The sequence below is a fragment of the Rattus norvegicus genome, chromosome 1, assembly GCF_036323735.1.
Source record: "Rattus norvegicus strain BN/NHsdMcwi chromosome 1, GRCr8, whole genome shotgun sequence".
NCBI lineage: Eukaryota > Metazoa > Chordata > Mammalia > Rodentia > Muridae > Rattus > Rattus norvegicus.
The window spans coordinates 219570945-219594154 of record NC_086019.1 but is presented as its reverse complement, the minus strand read 5'-3'; the positions used below and the strand labels follow the sequence as shown (position 1 = coordinate 219594154).

Here is a 23210-nt window from a genome sequence, read left to right as displayed (position 1 = left end):
AAGAAAACAGGAAATCAGGTCTACAGCACTCCTGACACACAGGCTTATAGGATAGTCTAGCCACGGTCAGAAATAGCAGAACAAAGTAACACTAGAGATAATCTGATGGCGAGAGGCGAGCGCAGGAACCCAAGCACAGAAACCAAGACTACATGGCATCATCAGAGCCCAATTCTCCCACCAAAGCAAACACGGAATGTACAAACACACCAGAAAAGCAAGATCTAGTTTCAAAATCATATTTGATCATGATGCTGGAGGACTTCAAGAAAGACATGGAGAACTCCCTTAGAGAGACAACGGAAAAACCTAGAAACCTTTATCAATTAATTGTACTATTTGTGAATTTGTATAAATTATAACAAAGATCCTCTTAATAAGTTTATATCCTTACAAGTAAAGGGTTAAAATGATATTTATATAATAAAAAAGGAAATATGAAGTATGTTTTCAAAAAAGCACAAAATCCTGCCCCCCCAAATATATATCTTTTTTCAATCTGCTACAACAAGAACATCTACTCAGATACCACTGGCCATGGCATTACGGTTTTTTGTTTTATTTGGTTTGGTTTTTGTTGTTGTTGTTGCTGTTGTTCTTGTTCTTGTTCTTGTTGTTTTAGTTCTTTAACTTTTTTTTACAGTCTATTTTCTATCCCACTCCATGTCTACCCTCTGACTGTTCTACATCCCATACCTCCTCCCGACCCCAGCAGACATCCTCACTCCCTGGGGCCTCAAGGCAATTGAGGGTTAAACACATTTTCTCTGAGTCAAGACCCAAAAAGTCCTCAACTGTATATGTGTTGGGGGCTCATACCAATTGTTATATGATGCCTGGTTGGTGGCTCAGTGTCTGAGCAATCTTGGGGGTCCAGGCTAATTAAGACTGCTGGTCTTCCTATAGTGTAGCCCTCATATTCAGCTTCTTCTAGCTTCTCCCTAACTCAACCACAGGGGTCACAAGCTTCTGTCCATTGGTTGGGTGTAAATATCTGTCTGTATCTGACTCCTTCTGTTGCTTGTTGGGTCTTTCAGAGGGTAGTCATTCTAGTCTCCTATTTGTAAGCACACCATAGTATCTGTTTAGGAAATGTGCCCCTTTGTCAATAAGAACAAGGCCCTTTCCCACTTTCTCTTCAATTATATTGAGTGTATTTGGGTTTATGTAGAGGTCCTAGATCCAATTGAACTTGAGTTTTATGCAAGGTGACAAATATGAGTCTATTTTCATTTTTCTACATACAAACTGCCATTAGACCAGCACCATTTATTGAAAATGCTTTCTTTTTTCCATTGTATATTTTTTGTTCTTTAAAAGAGTTAGAGTCACTTCTATAGTTTGAGTAATAGATTATTTAGAGAGTATAGAAAAGGAACTAGTAAGCCCATGCAGTAAATGTCAATAAAGTCTTTGAAGGGGATATATCATGTGACAAGATAGTCTATGTATTAAATGATAAATAGTACATAAATGAACAGAAATAAAGGTCTAAATTTGTAGAAGTAATAGAAAATATTAGACTTAAATTTAAGTTCTAAAGTTAAATATCAAGTGGCAATTTGATTTACAAAATTTATTATTCAACAATTTTATACATCCATATAATGAAGTATAATGCTTCTCATCCATTGGTGTGCTTACTCAACTCCTTTTTCTCCCAATGAACCACTCTTCTCAATAACTTTCCTTCCAACTTTTATATCTTTTATGTGTGGCCCACTGAGTTAAAATAAAGTTACTTGTTTGAGAGTTATGAAGGAGTTACTTATTGGAGCATGAGCAACTTACTACTGAAAAATATAATGCATCATTAACTGTCAATATTCCTCAGGCATGGGTCAGCCCTCATGAGCCTTCCCCTCTTATAAGATAAAATGTTGATGTACCAATCTTATGTGGACTCTATGCAGGTAACCACAACTGAAGTTCATGCATACAGCATCCATGTCATGTCCAAAAGACAATATTTCACAAAAGTCTTCTCAACTTCAGGCTCTTAAGAGCCTTTCTGTCCCCAATCTTCTTTATTATTTCATGATCCTCAGTGGTGGAAGGAGTGATATAAATTGCCTGTTTAAGGATGAGCACTCTACAGTCAACAAGTGACAAACCTCGTCTATGGAAATTTTGCTATCAGTTCATGTGATTATAGAGGCCAAAAATACCCATTGTCTTTTCTGTGAAAGATGGTAAGCCAAGAAGGCTGATGGGTTAATTAAGGCACAGTTCAAAAATGTGAGAAAGTAGAAGGGAAAGGAGAAATGAAGGACTTGATCCAGTATTTCTGGGATCTAGAAGATAGACAGCTCTCTCACACAAATGAAGACAGTGAGAGGAGGGAAGAAAAAAATGAGAGATAGAGAAAAAGAGACAGACTGATTTTTCTACTCCATTTTGTTTAGCTGAGCCTTCTCAGGATGGATGCTAGGTACCCACGTTGACTAGGACAAGTCATTGCAGAACCCATGGCTTCTAAGAACATTTACTTTCAAAGACATTGTTACTACATCTCAGAAAGACATCATTTGGGCAATTTCTGTTATTGTTTTCCATTGTTTTTTCTTTTCTTCATCCTTTTTGTTTTGACAGTGACTTGTATAGAACATAAATTATTCTCAAACTAACATTAATCCATGTACATCAGCCCCTTGAATGCTGAGGCTTCATGGGTTTACCACCATATTTCACAAGAATACTTCCATTACTAAAACATTATGTTGTATAGTTAAACTAAACCATAAAACTAACACACAAAGGCAAAATGCATTTCACTCTGAAAAACTGGCCTCATAAAAGTCAGTGTGTCCTCACTCATAAGGCAAGTGAACCTCTATGTATAGTCTGTATTATGTTTCTGTTTTACAAATATTTGCACTGAGACAGTTAGAAATATATTGATAAAAGATGAGTTAGTACAAACATATTTAATTGATATTTGATTAAAATAACCAAAAACATTAGTATAACTCAGATATTATGAGTCTGAATATCTCTTTTAATATATCATTTCTGCAAACTTGATTTTCATAAGCTAGGTTCAGCAAAGAAACCACCAAAATGGCTACTAGATGATTGGCAAAGAGTTTTACTGTAGATAAGAGATAACAACCAGAGGCATCCAGAAAAATCCAGAGCAGAAAGAAAAAGAAGCAGACTATATGCAGGACTATTTGCAAGAGAAGCGAGAATAACAAAAGAGAGAAAAGGGACAATAGTAGAGGCAGGCGGACAACTTTCCTTATATAGGGAAGTGATGGGTATGAGGGAAAAGGAAACCCTGTGACCTGCAGCAGCCTGGGAGCTCTTAATAGAGGAGGAATGGAAGAAGTAAGAAGGGCCTGGAGGTGAGAATGAACGTTGAAATGCATAACAAATGTATGTCAGAAGGAACTAAGAAAGTCTAGAGGAGAGAATGGGCTTTGTTGTACAACCACATGTTTAGCTAAGGAAAGTGGCTCTTTTGATAAGCAGAAACACATTTTTTGCTGCCAAATGCTGACCTTAGACTTTTATCTACAATAAATTCTTCTATAGTCCAGCTTTAGCTGAGCCTACTGTTATTTATAGACTTATAAAGTTTGGGAAGTTGGAGACTCCTTTCAACCAGACACTTTTCAAATATGATTTAAAACTAGCAAGGTGACTCAGTTGGTAAAAGTGCTGTCTGCCAAAGCTGAGAACCTGATCCTCCGAACCTATATGGTAAAAAGAAAGAATGAAATGTCTTCCGAAAGCTGTCCTATAACCATTAAAATAATATGGGATCTCTCTCTCTCTCTCTCTCTCTCTCTCTCTCTCTCTCTCTCTCTCCACACACACACACACACACACACACACACACACACAGACACACACACACATATAAACACAGCTAATAAATGGATGCATGAATGAATAGATAGATGATAAATGACAGATATGACAAATAGAGAGATAAGTCATATATAGATAAATGATGATAGATAGATAGATAGATAGATAGATAGATAGATAGATAGATAGATAGATAGATGATTGATAGGTAGATAAAACAACAAGCAGATGAACATGTAGACAGACATACAAATCAAATCTTATTCAGTAAAAAGGATGTGAGAAAAAATGAGTTCAGATATTAGATGTCTCCAGTGTGTAAAATCAATATAATATCATTTTAACCTGAAAATAAACTTTCTGAACGCACTCTTGACTTCCTTGTTCCTCAAACTATAGACCAAAGGGTTCAACAGGGGGATCACCATGGTATAAAACACAGACACAGTTTTGTCAGTGTCCATGGCATGACTCGAACTAGGCTGCAAGTACATGAAAATTACTGTCCCATAGAAAATAAAAACAGCAGTGAAATGAGATATACAGGTGGACATGGCCTTCTGATGTCCTGCAGCTGAACGCATCTTTAGAATTGTGATAAAAATCATTAGGTAGGATATTATGATGATTATAAGAGCAAAAAATATATTGAAGCTGGCTACACAAACAAGAAGCAGCTCATTCACGTGATTATCAGAACAAGAGAGTACCATGACTGCTGGAATATCACAGAAAAAATGATGGACTACATCAGCCCTACAGAAGGAGAGACTAAATGCATCGCCAGTATAGATACATGCATTCAGGAAGCCACAGGCATAACAGCCTGCAATCATCCACACACACATACCTGTAGTCATGGTGCTAGCATAGTGTAGGGGCTTACACACTGCTGCATAGCGATCATAGGCCATTGAAGCTAACAGGTAATTTTCTACAGTAGCAAAGCCTGTAACAAAGAACATCTGAGCAGCACAGTCATTATAGTACATGACTTTATCTCCTACTAGAAAGCCAGCCATGACTTTTGGAGTGACACCTGAAGAGTAACAGAAGTCCACCAGTGATAAATTACCAAGAAAAATATACATGGGACTGTGGAGGTGAGCATCAAGGACAATCAGTAGAATCAATCCCAGGTTTCCGACCAGAGTGATGGTGTAGATGAGAAGAAAGATGATAAAGAGAGGATGCTGTAGACCTGGGTCATTTGTAAGTCCCAGCAGGAAGAACTGTGTCACTTCTGTCCTGTTCTCCATCAAGGTTATCAGAGAATCAATGGGTGATCTGTGTCCAATGTTATAGAAAGATCAGTTGAATTGAACTTCACATTGTCAAGGAACATATAGTTTGTTTTTCTATAGAAAATCATATCTTGAAAGAAATGATTGTGAAATATATACAAGTTGCAAGCTATTGAATCTGTGGGATCTCTATCAATGTTAATTTTACCTAATTTCAACTGTGTAGCTATGTTATCTAAAATGTAAACAGTTTAACAATTCTAGCTAAGTCTGTATTCTACCTCAATATGAAGACTTAACTCATAATCATCAGATCCCTCACCAATGGGATACTTTATTCAAACCAGAGTCCATACGTTGGAGTGTTACTGGTACATGAGATGTCTTTAGCTCACAGATTTATTGTGATGATAAATTCAATCCTGGATGCTATTGTATCTATGTCTCTTCTCATAGTATGTTACATTTCTTAACTACAATTTAAGCTTTTGACAAATATACATCCAATTATATTATTCCTTAGATTTTTCTTCACCTCATATTCTCCAAATATGAATTTATACACCTGAAATGTATAAGCCTGACTCTAACATTGCTTTCAACTTTAACAAATACATGTAAACCTTAGATATACTTATCTCTACAACTAGTAATAAAGACTGTATATGTAAACATGTGTCTTCATGTCTCTGTGCCTATGTCTGGAAGAGGAAGCAAGTAGCAATTTTATTCTTCACTCTTAGAAAACATGAAAATTAAAACATACATAATAATCTAAAATTCATATATCCAGTTTTGAAAGAGAGTCAAGATTCAAAAGTTAAATTCATCTAATTAAAAATCTATGATTTTATCCATATCACTGTCAGCATATACAGGTGCATTAATGTTAATTAGCATTACATCATTGAGGAAAGGTTAAAGTACAGTTCAAAACGTATTAATCCATCAGGAACTTTTGACTTGAAAGATGTGTTCTTTCACTTTAAGGATTAGTTGTTTTCTTTTCTTGTTTCTTTCAACCAGTAAGAAGTAAATACATAGTTACTGTTAGATTATAGTGTAATCAACTAGGGCATCATACTTTTTGGAGGTTTTTTTCATTATTATGGAGAAATAAGCATGATGTGTCATAAGAATTCCTACATCTCATATGATAGAATTTTTTACATTTACCTCAGAATTTAAAAGCTTGTTGAAACCATTCAGTGTTCTTCAGAACAACTCACAATGAATATAGTTGCCTTGCTGGCTTTCCATATAAAATTAATAAAAATTTCAAGTAAAGTAGAAGCTTACCAGTTCCATATGAGAGAATAGCCAATCTTGAATAACATACTGACATCACCAGATCAGATATATATATATATATATATATATATATATATATATGTGTGTGTGTGTGTGTGTGTGTGTGTGTGTGTGTGTGTGTGTGTGTGTGTGTGTGTGTGTGCTGTGAGAGAATCTCTCTCTCAGGCAGTTGTCAAAAGGCTCCTAATTCTCTAATGCAGAGAATGAGGAAGGAGAAAGTATTTTCACAGATTAAATTCTAAACCTCCATTGAGTCTTAGTTGCCTGGAAAAGCCTCTCATTTTCTTTTTAATTTGCTTTAGAAACATGATAACACCACATCTGTCATGTCAATCACAACTGTGATTGTGCCTAATGCAGTTCTCCAAAACTTGTCTTGAAGCAATTACTTAAAACTCAATCAATGTGATTTTATGTTTTCTCTAGATCTTTGTTAAAGGTTCTTAGCAAATCCTTGGGTCAAGAAGGCTGTAGGTCCTAAGAGTGACTGTCAATATCTAATGACCAATGAAGCATAGCATATAGTATGTTCCTCCTACAGTGGCATCACTTGTAGTTACATTACAATTAGAGGCCAATACAGGGATATCTGGGGGGAAAATTCTAGAGACTTGAGACCTCTGGAGAGCAATTCTGTGAGATTAATCTTAAAGGGCAAAAGCAATTAAGATGTCTATGGAGATTCAGGGGACTATTTTTATTCTTTGCAATATTTTATTACATTTTATTTTATTTCCTAACTGATGCATAATTTCTATAGAGAAATAGCTCACTCTCTAGTATTGACTCCAGCAAGAAAATAAATATAATATTATGTAAAGCAAAATATTTTGAATTAATAGCAAACAACATTTTACCTATAAAATCCCAGAAACAGATGGAAATTCATTTTGAAATTTTTTGCAACTAATACATAATATTTATGTTTGTCTATTACAGCAAAGAAGCCAAGTGAAAGTTTGTGTTAGAATTCTACAGTTGTTCTAAAAAATTACTGTAAACATGGAGGTTTACATAATACATATTTTGATATGCCATCTGAACTGAAAAATCTCAAGCTTCACATGGTTTAGCTTAATGAGTGATCAAAACTGTGGCTCCTTGTATGCTCTAGAGGACACTTTCTTTCTTCTTTCTTACTACAGTGGCTGCTAGCATTCTATGACTTGTAGTCACATTGTTTCTCAGGTCTTACTGTCAACCACTCTTTCATGTGTGGTTCATTCTTCCTAACTGTACTTTATAAAGATCCATGTATTATCTTTAAAATACATACATATAATCTTAGAAATTTCTCTTTAAATTTTAAAAATAACTATCATGCAACGCTGTAGTTTTTTGTACAGAGATAATATTTTGAATGGATTTAAAAATTAACATGTGGATTTTTTTTCAACCTAATATTGAAACTAGTAGAGTGTATTATGGAAACACTTTATACTGTCTAGGATGTTTTATATAAATCCAAGCTAATACAAAAGTTACTGCTGGAAAGTGATATTCAGGGACTTTCTTAGAAATGAAATCATTATTATTACCCAAGTGATGAACCCAGAATATTACAATAGCGACCTGTCAGACAAGATTACCTTATGGGTATAATGGTGGTATGAAGGTTTTGGGGTTAAGCAATCACTTGATTTTCATTATATTTGAATCCTAATCACAGGATATTGGGGAAGGGGTATGCTTGGTTCTATAACCCAGATTCAAAAAATGACTGGAAAGATCACTCACCTTGAAAGAAACCTATTATTGTTTTGCCAAATTATCATGTTTCCAATTTTTTTAATATTTATGTTTAAACCCATATATGCATTCTGGTACCAAATCTAGTCAGAGATCCTTCTTTTTAAGTAGGCAGAGCTTAATTCAGAGTCTCATACCTACCCAAAACTCTGAGAATAAGAATAATCACATGCCTGTATTTGGTGATTTTGCCACAAAATTTCTGTGTCAAAGACATTGTCTTAATCTGCTGTCTAATCCAGTGGGTGTGAAAGCATGTGTCTAGCCTTTTCTGCAAGCATTTGATATTGTGCAGCTAAAAAATTGGTTACAGAAAAGCCAATACTAGTGGAGTGGGAGTTTCTGAGAAAATATTACACTTTGCTGAATAAACATCCAAAATATTTACACATGTTGTATGGCAGGAATTCTTCCAATGGAAATGGTGTCTTCCTTACCTTCAGTGACTGTCATAGCAAAATGCCTAATGTAAATGCTTGTGCAACCTTTAGGGATGGTATATTATACAAGGTATGGATTGCTGTCTAGCAGAGAAGTATATATAAACCTTTGTCCTGACTCCTAAATGATTTTGTCCAAATAAATTTATGGTTACAATGATCTGTTTCATTAGGTAGATGAAGTATGTGGTAAATCTCAACCAGAGCTCGTGAAGAATATGAACATAAAATGGAGCGGGAGCAGGAAGGGCAGCCATTTTGGAACTTGTGCAAGAGAATGCAAATGGCAGCCAGCATTGAGGAGCTATTAGAATTATCTCTTGAAAGTAAATCTGAGCCCAAATCTGAAGCAAAAACTCAACAGCTGAAACCAAAAGCATAAAAGAAAAATTTAGAGTCGTTATTGAGAAGACTGCCATTCCTTATACCACTGAATTTGCTTCTCTGCATCAAGAACTGCTAAAGCCAAGCATTAGAAATAAACTAGAAGTTCAACTTCAGATGGTCCATGGGATCACAGAGATCTTGAGAATGACCTAGATTCCCTCCTCAAAGACCAAAATGACCAGAGGAGTTAAGGACTATAATGGATCTGACAAAAAAAAAAAAAGCAATTTCCTATTCAAACAATCATCAAATTCTCAGTGATAATTCACCTCATGACAGTGATTTTTAAAAGTGAGCTTAAAGACTATGAGTTTTTGTGAAAGTGATAGAACGTCATATCAATAGCAGGGGTATTGAGGACAAACTTCCAAATTCTCTGAATAACCTTGGAGTATTTTAATTCCACAATCAATTATGTATGGTGAAAAGGGACATTCAAATATAGAGGAGAAAAATGAGAACTGCAAGAAATCAGATGTGGAGATAATGAGTACAGGAATATGGGGTAAATGACCTAGATCCTGCTAGTCTAGGTCAAATGGTGGTGCAATAATACATGGTCATCAAGGACAGGGACTGCTGCTGAGAGGGCCAGTGACTTAGTTCTGGAAGTGGAGCAGGACAAAGGGAAAGCTGTTTCAAGGGACCTGAAGTTCAAGTGATGAAAAATTCTTAGTGGAGCCTAACTCACTGTGTTTTCATTATTGTTAAAGTTTTTGGATTCAGGATGTAATATAGCCTTTTGATCAATTATTTCATATAAAAGGCATCTTTTGTTTATTAGTTAAAGTGAGGAGGATATTATTTCCCCAGTTTCACAACAGGGTTCACATAGGTAATTTATCAATCCAGATGTGGAGAATTAGAGACTAAAAAATGAGCGTATCTTTTTTTTCTTTGATTTTCCTTATTGGATTTTTTATTTATATTTCAAATATTATCCCCTTTCCCAGTTGCCTGTACATAAGACCCCGATCCCATACCCCTCCTATTCTATAAGAGTGTTCCCCTCCCCACCCACCCATATCCCATCCCTCGACGATCCCCTACACTGGAGAGACCAGCCTTGGCAGGACCAAGGGCTTTACCTTCCATTGGTGCCCAACAAGGCCTTCCTCTGCTACATAGGCAGCTGGAGCCATGGGTCAGTCTATGTATAGTCTTTGGGTAGTGGTTTATTCCCTGGGAGCTCTGGTTGACTGGCATTACTGTTCTTATGGGGTTGAAAGCCCCTTCAGTTCTTTCATTCCTTTCTCAAATTCCTCCAACGGGGGTCCCATTCTCAGTTCAACAGTTTGCTAATAACTTACGACTATGTATTTGACATGCTCTGACTGTGCCTCTCAGGAGACAGTTATATCAGGCTCTTATCAGCATGCACTTCTTAGCTTCATCAATCTTATGTAATTTTGGAGGCAGTATATATATATATATATATATATATATATATATATATATATATATATATATATATATATATATATATATACAGGCTGGATCCCCCAGTGGGGCAGGCATTGAATGGCTGTTCCTTCAGTCTCTGCTCCAAACTTTGCCTCCATATTCCCTTCTTTGAATATTATTGTTGCACTTTTAAGAAGGAGTGAAGCATCCAAACTTTGGTCATCCTTCTTCTTGAACTTGATATGGCCTGAGGATTGTATCTTGGGTAATTCGAACTGTGGGGATAATACCCACTTATCAATGACTGCACACCTTGTGAGGTTTTCTTTTGTGTGTGTGTGTGTAATTGGGTTACCTCACTCTGGATGATATTTGGGACTTCCAACCCTTTGCCTATGAATTTAATGAAGTCATTGGTTTTGACAGCTGACTAGTACTAGGATGTGTAGATGTACCACATTTTCTGCATCCTCTGTTGAAGAATGTCTGGATTCTTTCCAGCTTCTTGATATTATAAATAAGGCTGCTATGAATATAGTGGTGCATGTGATTCTTTTGTATGTTGGAGCGTCTTTTGGGTACAAGAAAGGTATAGCTAGGTCTTCAGGTAGTGCAATGTCCAATTTTCTGAGGAACCTCCAGACTGATTTCCAGACTGGTTGTACCAGTTTGCAATCCCACCAACAATGGAAGAGTGTTCCTTTTTCTCTACATCCTCACCAGTATCTGATGTCACTGGAGTTTTGATCTTAGCCATTCTGACTGGTATGAGTTGGAATTTCAGAGTTGTTTGGATTTGAATTTCCCTGATGACTAAGGATGTTGAGCAGTTCCTTAGGTACTTCTGAGCCATTTGATATTCCTCAGCTGAGAATTCTTTGAAGCTCTGTACCCCATTTTTAATAGGGTTATTTGGCTCTCTGGAGTCTTTTTGATTTATTTGTATACTTTGGATATTAGCCCTTTTCAGATGTAGGATTGGTAAAGATCTTTTCTCAAACTGTTCGTTGCTGTTTTGTCCTAATTACAATGTCCTTTGCCACTTACAGAATATTTTCAGTTTTATGAGGTCCCACTGTAGATTCTTTTTTTTTTTTTTGCTTTTCTCTCATTTTACAATGCTTTGCCATTTTTTTTTATTAACTTGAGTATTTCTTATTTACATTTCGATTGTTATTTCCCTTCCCTGTTTCCGGGCAAACATCCCCCTAACCCCTCCCTCTCCCCCTCCATATGGGTGTTCCCCTCCCCATCCTCCCCCCATTACCACCCTCCCCCCAACAATTACATTCACTTGGGGTTCAGTCTTGGCAGGACCCAGGGCTTCCCCTTCCACTGGTGCTCTTACTAGGCCATTCATTGCTACCTATGAGGATGGAGACCAGGGTCAGTCCATGTATAGTCTTTGGCTTAGTCCCTGGAAGCTCTGGTTGGTTGGCATTGTTGTTCATATGGGGTCTCGAACCCCTTCAAGCTCTTTCAGTCCTTTCTCTGATTCCTTCAACGGGTGTCCCGTTCTCAGTTCAGTGGTTTGCTGCTGGCATTCGCCTATGTATTTGCTGTATTCTTGCTGTGTCTCTCACAGTTCCTGTTGGCCTGCACTTCTTTGCTTCATCCATCTTGTCTAATTGGGTGGCTGTGTATGTATGGGCCACATGTGGACAGGTCCTGAATGGGTGTTCCTTCTGCCTCTGTTTTAATCTTTGCCTCCCTATTCCCTGCCAAGGGTATTCTTATTCCCCTTCTAAAGAAGGAGTGAAGCATTCGCATTTTGATCATCCGTCTTGCATTTCATGTGTTCTGTGCATCTAGGGCAATTCAAGCATTTGGGCTAATAGCCACTTATCAATGAGTGCATACCATTCCATCTTCTGAGATCTTCTTAAATTTCATTCTTCAGAGACTTGAAGTTCTTGTAATACAGTTCTTTAATTTGCTTGGTTAGAGTAAGACCAAGGTTTTTTTATGTCATTTGTGAATATTATGAAAGATATAATTTCCCTAATTTCTTTCTCAGCCTGTTTATCCTTTGAGTAGAGGAAGGCTATGGATTTGTTTGAGTTAATATTATACTAAGCCACTTTTCTGAAGTTGTTTATCAGGTTAGTAGTTCTCTGGTGGAACTTTTGGTGTCACTTATATATACTATCATATCATTCGCAAATAGTGATATTTTGATTTTTCCTTTCTAGTTTGTATCCCTTTGACCTCCTTTTGTTGTCCATTACTATACTGAATAATTAGGAAGAGAAAGGGCAGTCTTATCTAGTCCCTGATCTAGTGGGATTGCTTCAAGTTTCTTTGCATTTAGTTTAAAGTTGGCTACAGGTTTGCTGTATATTACTTTTACTATATTTAGGTATGGGCCTTGAATTTCTGATCTTTCAAATAGTTTAATCATGAATAGGTGTTGAATGTTGTGAAATTTCTGAGCATCTAATGAAATGATCATGTGTATTTTTTCTTTGAGTTTCTTTATGTAGTGGATTATGTCGATGGATTTCTATATATTGAGTCATCCCTGCAACCCTGGGATGGAGCCAACTTGATCATTATGTATGATCATTTTGATGTGTTCTTGGATTCAGTTTATGAGAATTTTATTGAATATGTTTGCATTGGTATTGATAAGGAAAATTGGTCTGAAGTTCTCTACCTTTGTTGGGTCTTCGTGCGGTTTCAGTAAAAACATAAAACTGAGGCATCATAGAATGACTTGGGTAGTGTTCCTTCTGTTTCTATTTTGTGGAATAGGTTGGACAGTGTTGGCATGAGGTCTTCTATGAATGTCTGATAGAATTTTGAACAAAAAACAACTGGTCCTGAGCATTTTTTGGTTTGGGGGTTAATCTATCTTTTTTATTTTCTCATAGAACCACTTTTTGGTTTTACTAATTCTTTTTATAGTCCTTTTTTAATAATTGTTTCTCTTTCTTTAGAAGTTATGGGAGTGTTTCAATGGTTTATCTAATCCTCATTTAGCTGTGGTACCTGATGTTTGTCTGGAAAATTGTCCATCACATCTAGATTTTCCAGTTTTACTGAGTATAGGATTTGTGGTAGGATCTGATGATTTTTTTAAATTTCCACAGATTCTGATGTTATGTCTCCCTTTTCATTTCTGATTTTGTTAATTTGTACACACTCTCTGTGTCCTCTCATTAGTCTGGCTAAGGGTTTATCTATCTTGTTGATTTTCTCAAAGAACCAACTTTCAGTTCTGTTGATTCTTTGTATAGTCCTTTTTGTTTCTACTTGGTTGATTTCAGTTCTGAGTTTGATTATTTTCTGCCTTCTACTCCTCCTGGCAAATATACCTCCTGGGTGTATTTGCTTCTTTTTGTTCTAGAGCTTTTAGGTGTGCTGTCAAGCTGCTGATATATGCTCTCTCCTGTTTCTTTCTGCAGCCACTCAGAGCTATGTGTTTTCCTCTTAGCCCAGCTTTCATTGTGTCCCATAAGTTTTGGTATGTTGTACCTTCATTTTCATTAAATTCTAATAAGTCTTTAGTTTCTTTCTTTATTTCTTCCTTGACCAGGTTATCATTGCGTAAAGCATTGTTCAACTTCCATGTATATGTGGGTGTTTTTTCCTTATTATTATTGAAGACCAGCTTTAGCCTGTGGTGGTCTGATAGGACACATGGGATTATTTCTTTCTTTCTGTATCTGTTGAGGCCTGTTTTATGGCTGATTATATGGTCCATTTTGGAGAAAGTACCATGAGGTGGTAAGAAGAAGGTATATCCCCTTTTTAGGATAGAATGTTCTATAAATACCTGTTAAGTCCATTTGGTTCATGACTTCTCTTAGTCTGTCTATGTCTCTAATTTCTGTTTCCATGATCTCTCCATTTATGAAAGTGGGGTGTTGAAATCTCCTATTATTATTGAGTGAGGTATAATGTATGATTTGTGCTTTAGTAAGGTTCCTTTTATGTGTGTAGATGCCCTTGCATTGGGAGCATAGATATTTAGGATTCAGAGTTCATCTTGGTGGATTTTTCCTTTGATGAATATGAAGTGTCCTTCCTTATCTTTTTTGACAACTTTTGGTTGAAATATTAGAATGGCTACTCCAGCTTGTTTCTTTGGACCATTTGCTTAGAAAGTTGTTTTCCAGTCTTTTTCTCTGAGGTAGTGTCTGTCTTTGTCTCTGAGGTGTGTTTCCTGATCGCAAAAAAAATGCTGGATCCTCTTTACGTATCCAATCTGTTAGTCTATATCTTTTTATTGGGGAATTAAATTCATTGATGTTAAGGAATAGTGATTGTTGCTTCTTGTTATTTTTGCTGTAAGAGATGGAATTATGTTTTTGTGTCTAGCTTTTCCTAGGGTGTTGTTTCCCTCCTTGTGTTGGAGTTTTCCATCTATTGTCCTTTGCAGGACTGGATACGTAGAAAGGTATTGTGTAAATTTGGTTTTCTCATGCAATATCTTGGTTTTTCAATATATGTTAATTGCGAGTTTTGTTAGATTTAGTAGCCTGGGCTGGCATTTGTGATTTCTTAGTGTCTGTATGACATCTGCCCAGGATCTTCTGGCGTTCATAGTCTCGAGCAAGAAGTCTGGTGTAATTCTGATAGGTCTACTTTATGCGTTACTTGACCTTTTTCCCTTACTACTTTTAATATTTTTTTCTTCATTTTGTTCATTTGTTGTTATTGACTATTACGTGACAGGAGGAATTTCTTTTCTGGTCCAATCTATTTTGAGTTCTGTAGGCTTCTTATATGCTTATGGGCATCTCTTTCTTTAGGTTAGGGAAGTTATCTTCTATAATTTTTTAAAGATATTTGCTGGCCCTTTAATTTGGGAGTCTTCACTATCTTCTACACCTATTATCCTTGGGTTTGACATTCTCATTGTGTCCTGGATTTCCTGCACATTTTATGATATAAGGTTTTTGTGTTGTACATTATCACGGACTATTGTATCAATGTTTTCTATGGAATCTTCTGCCCCTGAGATTCTCTCTTTAATTTACTGTATTCTGTTGGTGATGCTTGCATCTATGACTCCAGATATCTTTCCCAGGTTTTTTTTATCTCCATGGTTGTCTCCCTTTGTGTTTTCTTTATTGACTCTATTTCCATTTATAAATCCTGAATTGTTTCGTTCAATTCCTTCACCTGTTTGGTTGTGTAATTCTTTATGGAATCTTTTGTTTCTTCTTTAAGGGTTTCCACTTGTTTACCTGTGTTCTCCTGTGTTTCTTTAAGGGAGTTATTTATGTTCTTCTTTCTGTCCTCTATCATATGCGTGAGATTTTAGATTTGAACATTGCTTCATAGATGTGTTGGGGTATCCAGGGCTTGTTGTGGTGGAAGAACTGGGTTCTGATGTGGTCAAATAGCACTGATCTGTTACTTATGTTCTTGTGTTTGCCTCTTGCCATCTCGTTATCTCTAGTGCTTACTGCCCTTATTGATTCTGACTGGAGACTGTTTGTGGGAGACTCTGTCATAGCTCCTGGGAGTTCAGCTGTCTCTGTGGTCCTGTGATTCTGGGATGCTGTGACCCTGAGACCCTGGGTGGGGCAGAGCTCCTAGGATTCAAGGTTCCTCTGGGTGTTGTAGGAGTGGGAGGGGAGCCAAATACCTGTAAAGGCTTTGTGCACATGTCCGTGTCAGAAGAAACCCATACCTCTGGCTGGGCAGAGGTTCCTGCTTTCCTGGTTCCTGAGGGGGGTATGGGAATCCCAGTTAAGCTAAAGCTAATATCCAAAATATATAAAGAACTCAAGAAGCTATCCACCCTAACACCAAACAAAACAATCAAAGATGGGGTATAGAACTAAACAGAGAATTTACAACAGAAAAATCTCGAATGACCAAAACATCCTTTTTTAAAAAAAATAAAATTAAAATGACCCTGAGACTCCACCTGAAATCAATCAGAATTGTTAGATCAAAAACTCAGGTGACAGTATGTGTTGGAAAGGATGTGGAGTAAGAGAACCCAGATATCCTACCACAGCAAGCCATGGATACCCCAACACACCAGAAAGGCAAGATTCTAATTTAAAATCACATCTCATGATGGTGACATAGGACTTTAAGGAGGACATAAGTAACTCACTTTAAGAGATACAGGAGAACACAGATAAGCAGGTAGAAAACCTTAAGAGGAAACACAAAAATCCCTTAAAGAATTAAAGGAAAACACAATCGAATGGGTGAAGAAAATGAACAAAACCATCCAGAATGAAAAAAAAGAGGAAATAGAAACAATAAAGAAGTCAAAAAGGGAGAAAACTCTGTAGAAAAAATAGGAAAGAGATCAGGAGTCTTAGACACATGCATCACCAACAGAATAGAAGAGATAAAAGAAAGAATCTCAGGTGCAGAAGGTGCCATAGAAAACATGGACACAAGAGTTAAAGAAAATGCAACATTCAAAGAGTGCCTAACCCAAAATATCCAGAAAACCCAAGAAAAATGAGAAGATCTAACCTAAAGATAATATGTATAGAAGAGAGCAAAGATTCCCAAATTAAATGGCCAGTAAATATCTTCAACAAAATTATAGAAGAAAACTCCCCTAACCTAAAGAAAGAGATGTCCATAAACATAAAAGAAGACTACAGAACTCCAAATAGATTGGAGCGGAAAAGAAATTCCTCCTGTCACATAATAGTCAAAACACCAAATGCACAAAACAAAGAAAGAATATTAAAAGCAGTAAGGGAAAAGGGTCAAGTAACATATACATGCAGATCTATCACAATTACACCAGACTTCTCACCAGAGACTATGAAAGCCAGAAGATCCTGGACAGATATCATACAGACATTAAGAGAAGCCAAATGAGGCAAGACATCTATATCCAACAAAATTCTCAATTAGTATAGATAGAGAAACCAGTATATTCCATGACAAAACATATTTACACAATATCTTTCCAGAAATACAGCTCTACAAAGGATAATAAATAGAAAACTCCAAAACAATGAGAGAAACTGCACCCTAGAAAAAGCAAAAAAGTAATCTTTCAACTATTTCATAAGAAGAGAGACACACAAATATAATTCCACCTCTAACAACAAAAATAACAAGAAGCAACAATCACTATTCTTTAGTATCTCTTTTCATAAATGGACTCAATTGCCCAGTAAAAAGACATAGACTAACTGACTAGATGCATAAACAGGACCTAATATTTTGCCACAAACAGAAAGTGCACCCCTGTGATAAAGACAGAGACTACCACAGAATAAAATGCTGGAAAAAAGTTTCCAAGCAAATGTTCCCAAGAAACCATCTAGAATACCCATCATAATATTGAATAAAATCAACGTTCAACCAGAAGTTAAAAGAGATAGAAAAGAAACTTCATCAACCAAGATGAACTCTTAAATCTGAAATCTATGTTTTGAGTGCAAGAGCACCTATATTCATTAAAAAAAAACCTAAAAGCACACATTGAACCTCACACAATAATAGTGGGAGACTTCAACACCCCACTCTCAGCAATGGACAGATTATGGAAACAGAAAATAAAAGGAGATACAATGACACTAAAAGAAATTAAAAACCAAATGTATTTGACATATATCCATAGAGCATGTCATTCTAAAACAAAAGAATATATCTTCTCAGCACCTCAAGGTACTTTGTCCAAAACTGACCATATAATTGGACACAAAACAGGCCTCAACAAATACAAGAATATGGAAATAATCCCATGCATCCTATTATATCACAACAAAATAAGGTTGCCCTTAAATAACAATAAAATCAACAGAAATCCCACATACACATGGAAGCTTAACAATGCTCTCTACTCAATGAAAACTTGGTCAAGGAAGAAATAAAGAAAAAAAATTAAAGACACTTTAGAATTTAATGAAAATAAATGCACAACATATCCGGACTTATGTGAAACAATTAAAGCAGTGCAAAGAGGAAAAGACATAGCTCTAAGTGCCTCTAAAAAGTAACCAAAGAAAGGATACACTAGCAGGTTGACAGAATACCTGAAAGCTGTAGAACAAAAAGAAGCAAATACACCCAAGAGAGTAGAGAGCAGGAAATAATCAAATTTACAGCTGAAATCAACCAAGTAGGAAGAAAAAAACTATACAAAGAATCAACAAAACCAGGAACTGGTTCTTTGACAAAATCAGCAAGATAGAGTAACCTTTAGCCAGACTAACCAAAGGACACAGAGACAATATCCCAATTTTATAAATCAGAAATGAAAGGGGGATGTAACAAGAGAAATTGAGGAAATTCAAAAAATCATCAGATCCCACTATAAAAGCCTACATCCAACAAAACAGAAAAATCTGGGTAAAATGAACAATTTTCTAGACAGATAGCTGGTACCAAAGTTAAATCAGAATTAGACAAAACATCCTCATAGTCCCAAAACCCTTATGGAAATAGAAGAAGTCATTACATGTCTGCCAACCAATAAATAGACCCAGGACCAGATGTATTTAGTGCAGAATTCTATCAGACCTTCAAAGAAGACTGAATACCTAAACTCTTCAATCTATTCCACAAAATAGAAACAGGAGGAACACTATCCAATTCAATCTATGAAACCACAGTTGTGCTGATACCAAAACCACACAAAGACCCAATAAAAAAGGAAACTTCAGACAAATTAACCTTATGAATATCAATGCAAAAATACTCAATAAAATTCTCACAAACCAAATCCAAGAACATATCAAAACCATCATCCATCATGGTCAAGTACGCTTCATCCCAGAGATGCACAGATAGTTCAATATAGAGAAATACATCAATGTAATCCACCACATAAACTCAAGGAAAAAAGCACCTGATCATTTCATTATATGCTGGAAAAATATTTGACAAAATTCAACACCCTTTCATGGTAAAAGTCTTGGAAAGAGCAGGAATTCAAGGCCCAGAACTAAACATAGTAAAGACAATATACAGCAAAACAGTAGCCAACATCAAACTAAATGGAGAGAAACTTGAAGCAATTCCACTAAAATCAGGGTCTAGACAAGGCTGTCCACTCTCTTCCTATCAATTCAATATAGTACTTGAAGTTCTAGCTAGAGCAATTAGATTACAAAAGGAGGTCAAAGGGATACAAATTGGAAAAGAAAAAGTTGTATTAGAGATGATGTTATAGAATACTTAAGTGTCCCCAAAAATTTCGCCAGAAAACTAGTACAGCTGATACAAAACTTCAGCAAAATAGCTGAATATAAAACTAACTCAAACAAATCAAGAGCCTTTCTCTACTCAAGCGATAAACAGACTGAGAAGAGAAATGATGCCCGTCACAATAATTTAAAGCATTACAAAATATCTTATAAGATCTGTACAACAAGAACCTCAAGTCTCTGAAGAAAGACCCCACTACACCACTCCTGGGCATATACCCAAAAGATGATACCAAATTTAATAAGGATACATGATCCACTATGTTCATAGATGACTTATTTATAATGGTTAGAAACTGGAAAAAAAAAACAGATGTCCCTCAACAAAAGAATGGATCCAGAAAATATGCTACATTTATACAACAGAATACAGTAGTATTAGAAACAATGATGTTATTAAATTCACAGGCAAATATATATATCTAGAAAATATCATCCTGAATGAGGTAACTCAGTCATAAAAGAACAAACTTGACATCAAAAAAGACCTCTGAAGATGGAAAGGTCTCCAATGAAATTGCAGGATTAATATAGGAAAAATGGCCATCATGCGGAATACAGTCTACAGATTCAATGCAATACCCATCAAATTCCAACTCAATTCTGCATAGAGTGAGAAAGAGAAATTCTCAAATTCATTTGGAATAACAAAAACTACTCCCAACAATAAAAGAACATATTTGGAAATCAAAATACCTGACCTCAAGATGTACTGCAACGTAACAGTGATAAAAACTTCATGGTATTGATACAGAAGTAGATAGGTACAACAGTGGAAATAAATGGAAGACCAAAAAATGAACCCACACACCTACGGTCACTTGATCTTTGACAAAGAAGCAAAAACTATCCAGTGGAACAAAAGATAGCATTTTCAACAAATGGTGCTGGTTCAACTGGTGGTCAGCATGTAGAAGAATACAAATTGAACCACTCTTATCTACCTGTACAAAGCTCAAGTCCAGGTGAATCAAGGACCTATACATAAAACCAGTATACTGAATCTAATAAAAGAGAAACTGGGGGAAAACCTCAAACACATGAGATAAGAGGTATAATTCCTGAACAGAACACCAATTTCTTCTGTGATGAAGAATCAAGAAATGTGATATCTAAAATTGAAAAACTTCTTTCTGTAAGGCAAAGAACAATGTTAATAGAACAAAATGGCCAACAACATTTTGGGAAAAGATCTTGACCAATCCTACATCTAATACATGGCTAATATCCAATATATACAAAGAACTCAAGAAGTTAAGACTCCAGACAATGGAGAAATTAGCAAATTCATTTGGAATAACAAAAAATGCAAATCTAAAACTATCCTCAACAATAAAAGAACCTCTGGGGAGATCAGCATCCCTGACCTCAATCTGTATTACAGAAAAATAGTGATAAAAACTATATGGTTCAACTTGACATCAGCATGTACAAGAATGCAAATTTATTCAGTCTTCTCACCCTATATAAAGCTTAAATCCAAGTGGATCAAGGACCGCCACATCAAACCAAAAACACTCTAACTACTAGAAGAAAAATTGGGGGACAGCCTCAAATACATGGGCACTGGAATAAATTTCCTGAACAAAACACCAATGGCTTATGCTCTAAGATCAAGAATTGACAAATGGGACCTCATAAAACTGCAAAGCTTCTATAAGGCAAAGAACACTGTCATTAGGACAAAATGGTAACTAATAGATTGGGGAAAGTTCTTTACCAATCCTACATCTGATAGAGGGTTAGTGTCCAAAATATACAAAGATCTCAAGAAGTTAGAATCCAGAGAGCCAAATAACCCTATTAAAATGGGATACAGACCTAAGCAAAGAATTCTCAGCTGAGGAATATCAAATGGCTGAGAAGTACCTAAAGAAATGTTCCTTAGTGATCAAGGAAATGCAAACTAAAACAACCCTGAGATTATTAACCCAGTCAAAATGGTTAAGATAAAAAATCAGGTGACAGCAGAGGCTGGTGAGTATGTGAAGAAAGAGGAACACTCCACCATTATTGGTGGGATTGCAAGCTGATACAACCACTCTGGAAATCAGTCTGGAGTTTCCTGAGAAAATCAGACATGATACTACCTGAGGACACAACTATACCAGTCCTGGGCATATACTCAAAAGATGCTCTAACATATAACAAGGATACATGCTCCACTATGTTCATAGAAGCCTTATTTATCATAGCCAGAGGCTTGAAAGGACCCAGATTCCCTTCAACAGAGGAATGGATGCAAAAAATGTGGTACATCTATACAATGAGGTACTACACAAAGCAACCAGAGATTCCAGGGACTAAGGCACTACCTAAAGACTATACATGGACTGACCCTGGACTCTGACCTCATAGGTAGCAATGAATATCCTAGTAAGAGCACCAGTGGAAGGGGAAGACCTGGGTCCTGCTAAGACTGAACCCCCAGTGAACTAGATTGTTGGGGGGAGGGTGGCAATGGGGGGAAGATGGGGAGGGGAACACCCATAAAGAAAGGGAGGGGGAGGGATTAGGGGGATGTTTGCCCGGAAACCGGGAAAGGGAATAACACTCGAAATGTATATAAGAAATACTCAAGTTAATAAAAAAAAAAAACCAATGATTCCATGAAATTCATAGGCAAATGGAAATATCATCCTGAATGAAGTAACCCAATTACAAAAACGTTATGCAATCACTGATAAGTGGGTATTAGCCCAAATTCTCAAATTACAAAAGATACAATCCCCAGACCATATGAAGCTCAAGAAGAAGGACAATCAAAGTCCTTCTTAAAGAGGGAAAGAAAAATATTCATAGAAGGATATATGGAGACAAAGTTTGGAGCAGAGTCTGAAGTAATGGCCATAAAGAGCCTGCCCCACCTCAGGATCCAGCCCATTAATATACAGCAGCCAAAACTGGACAATATTGATGAAGCCAAGAAGTGCATGCTGACAGGAGCCTAATATAGCTCTCTCTTGGGAGGCTAAGCCAGAGCATGACAAATACAGAGGTAAACGCTAGCAGCAAACCATTGAACTAAGAACAAGTTCCCTGTTAGAGGAGTTAAAGAAAGGACTGAAGGAGCTGAAGGCATTTGCAGCCCATACTAACAATACCAACAAAACAGAGTTCCCAGGGACTAAATCACTACCAAAAGAGTCCACATGGACAGACCCATGACTGCAACTGCATATGTAGCAGAGGATGGCCTTGTTGGGCACAAATGGGAGGAGAAGGCCTTGGTCCTGCCAAGGCTGGAGTCCCTAGTGTAGGAGTATGTCACGGGAGAGACGTCAAGGGAGTGTGGTTGAGGTAGGGGAACACCCCTATAGAAGAAGGAGAGAGGGAGGGGATGGGCTTATGTCTGAGAAATTGGTAAAGGAAATAACATTTAAAATGAAAATTAAAAAAATACTACTCGTCTTGGCAACAAAACAGAGAGAAGAAAAGCACACAAACATAATCTCACATCCAAATATGAATGTAACATATTCATATTCCTATAACATATTCACTATTCCTTAGTATCTCTCAGCATCAATGGTCTCAACTCCCCCAATAAAAAGACACAGATTAACAAACTGGATACGCAATGAGGACCCTGCATTCTGAAACCTACAGTAAGCACACCTCAAGGACAAATACAGACACTATTTCAGAGTGAGAGGCTAGAAAACAACTTTCCGAGAAAGTGGTCTGAAGAAGCAAGCTGGAATAGCCAT

General features: G+C 36.5%; 1 protein-coding gene across 1 annotated transcript; it reads right to left on the bottom strand.

Moving 5' to 3' along the window:
• Nucleotides 1-4151: 4151 nt before the first annotated feature.
• Or5b100 (olfactory receptor family 5 subfamily B member 100) lies at nucleotides 4152-5075 on the bottom strand. The gene has a single exon (NM_001000758.1). It carries the CDS (start codon nucleotides 5073-5075, stop codon nucleotides 4152-4154), a length of 924 nt encoding a protein of 307 aa, NP_001000758.1.
• Nucleotides 5076-23210: the final 18135 nt, after the last annotated feature.

Coding starts and splice junctions, on each gene's coding strand:
- Or5b100 (NM_001000758.1), bottom strand. CDS start 5,075: ATGGAGAACAGGACAGAAGTGACACAGTTCTTCCTGCTGGGACTTACA.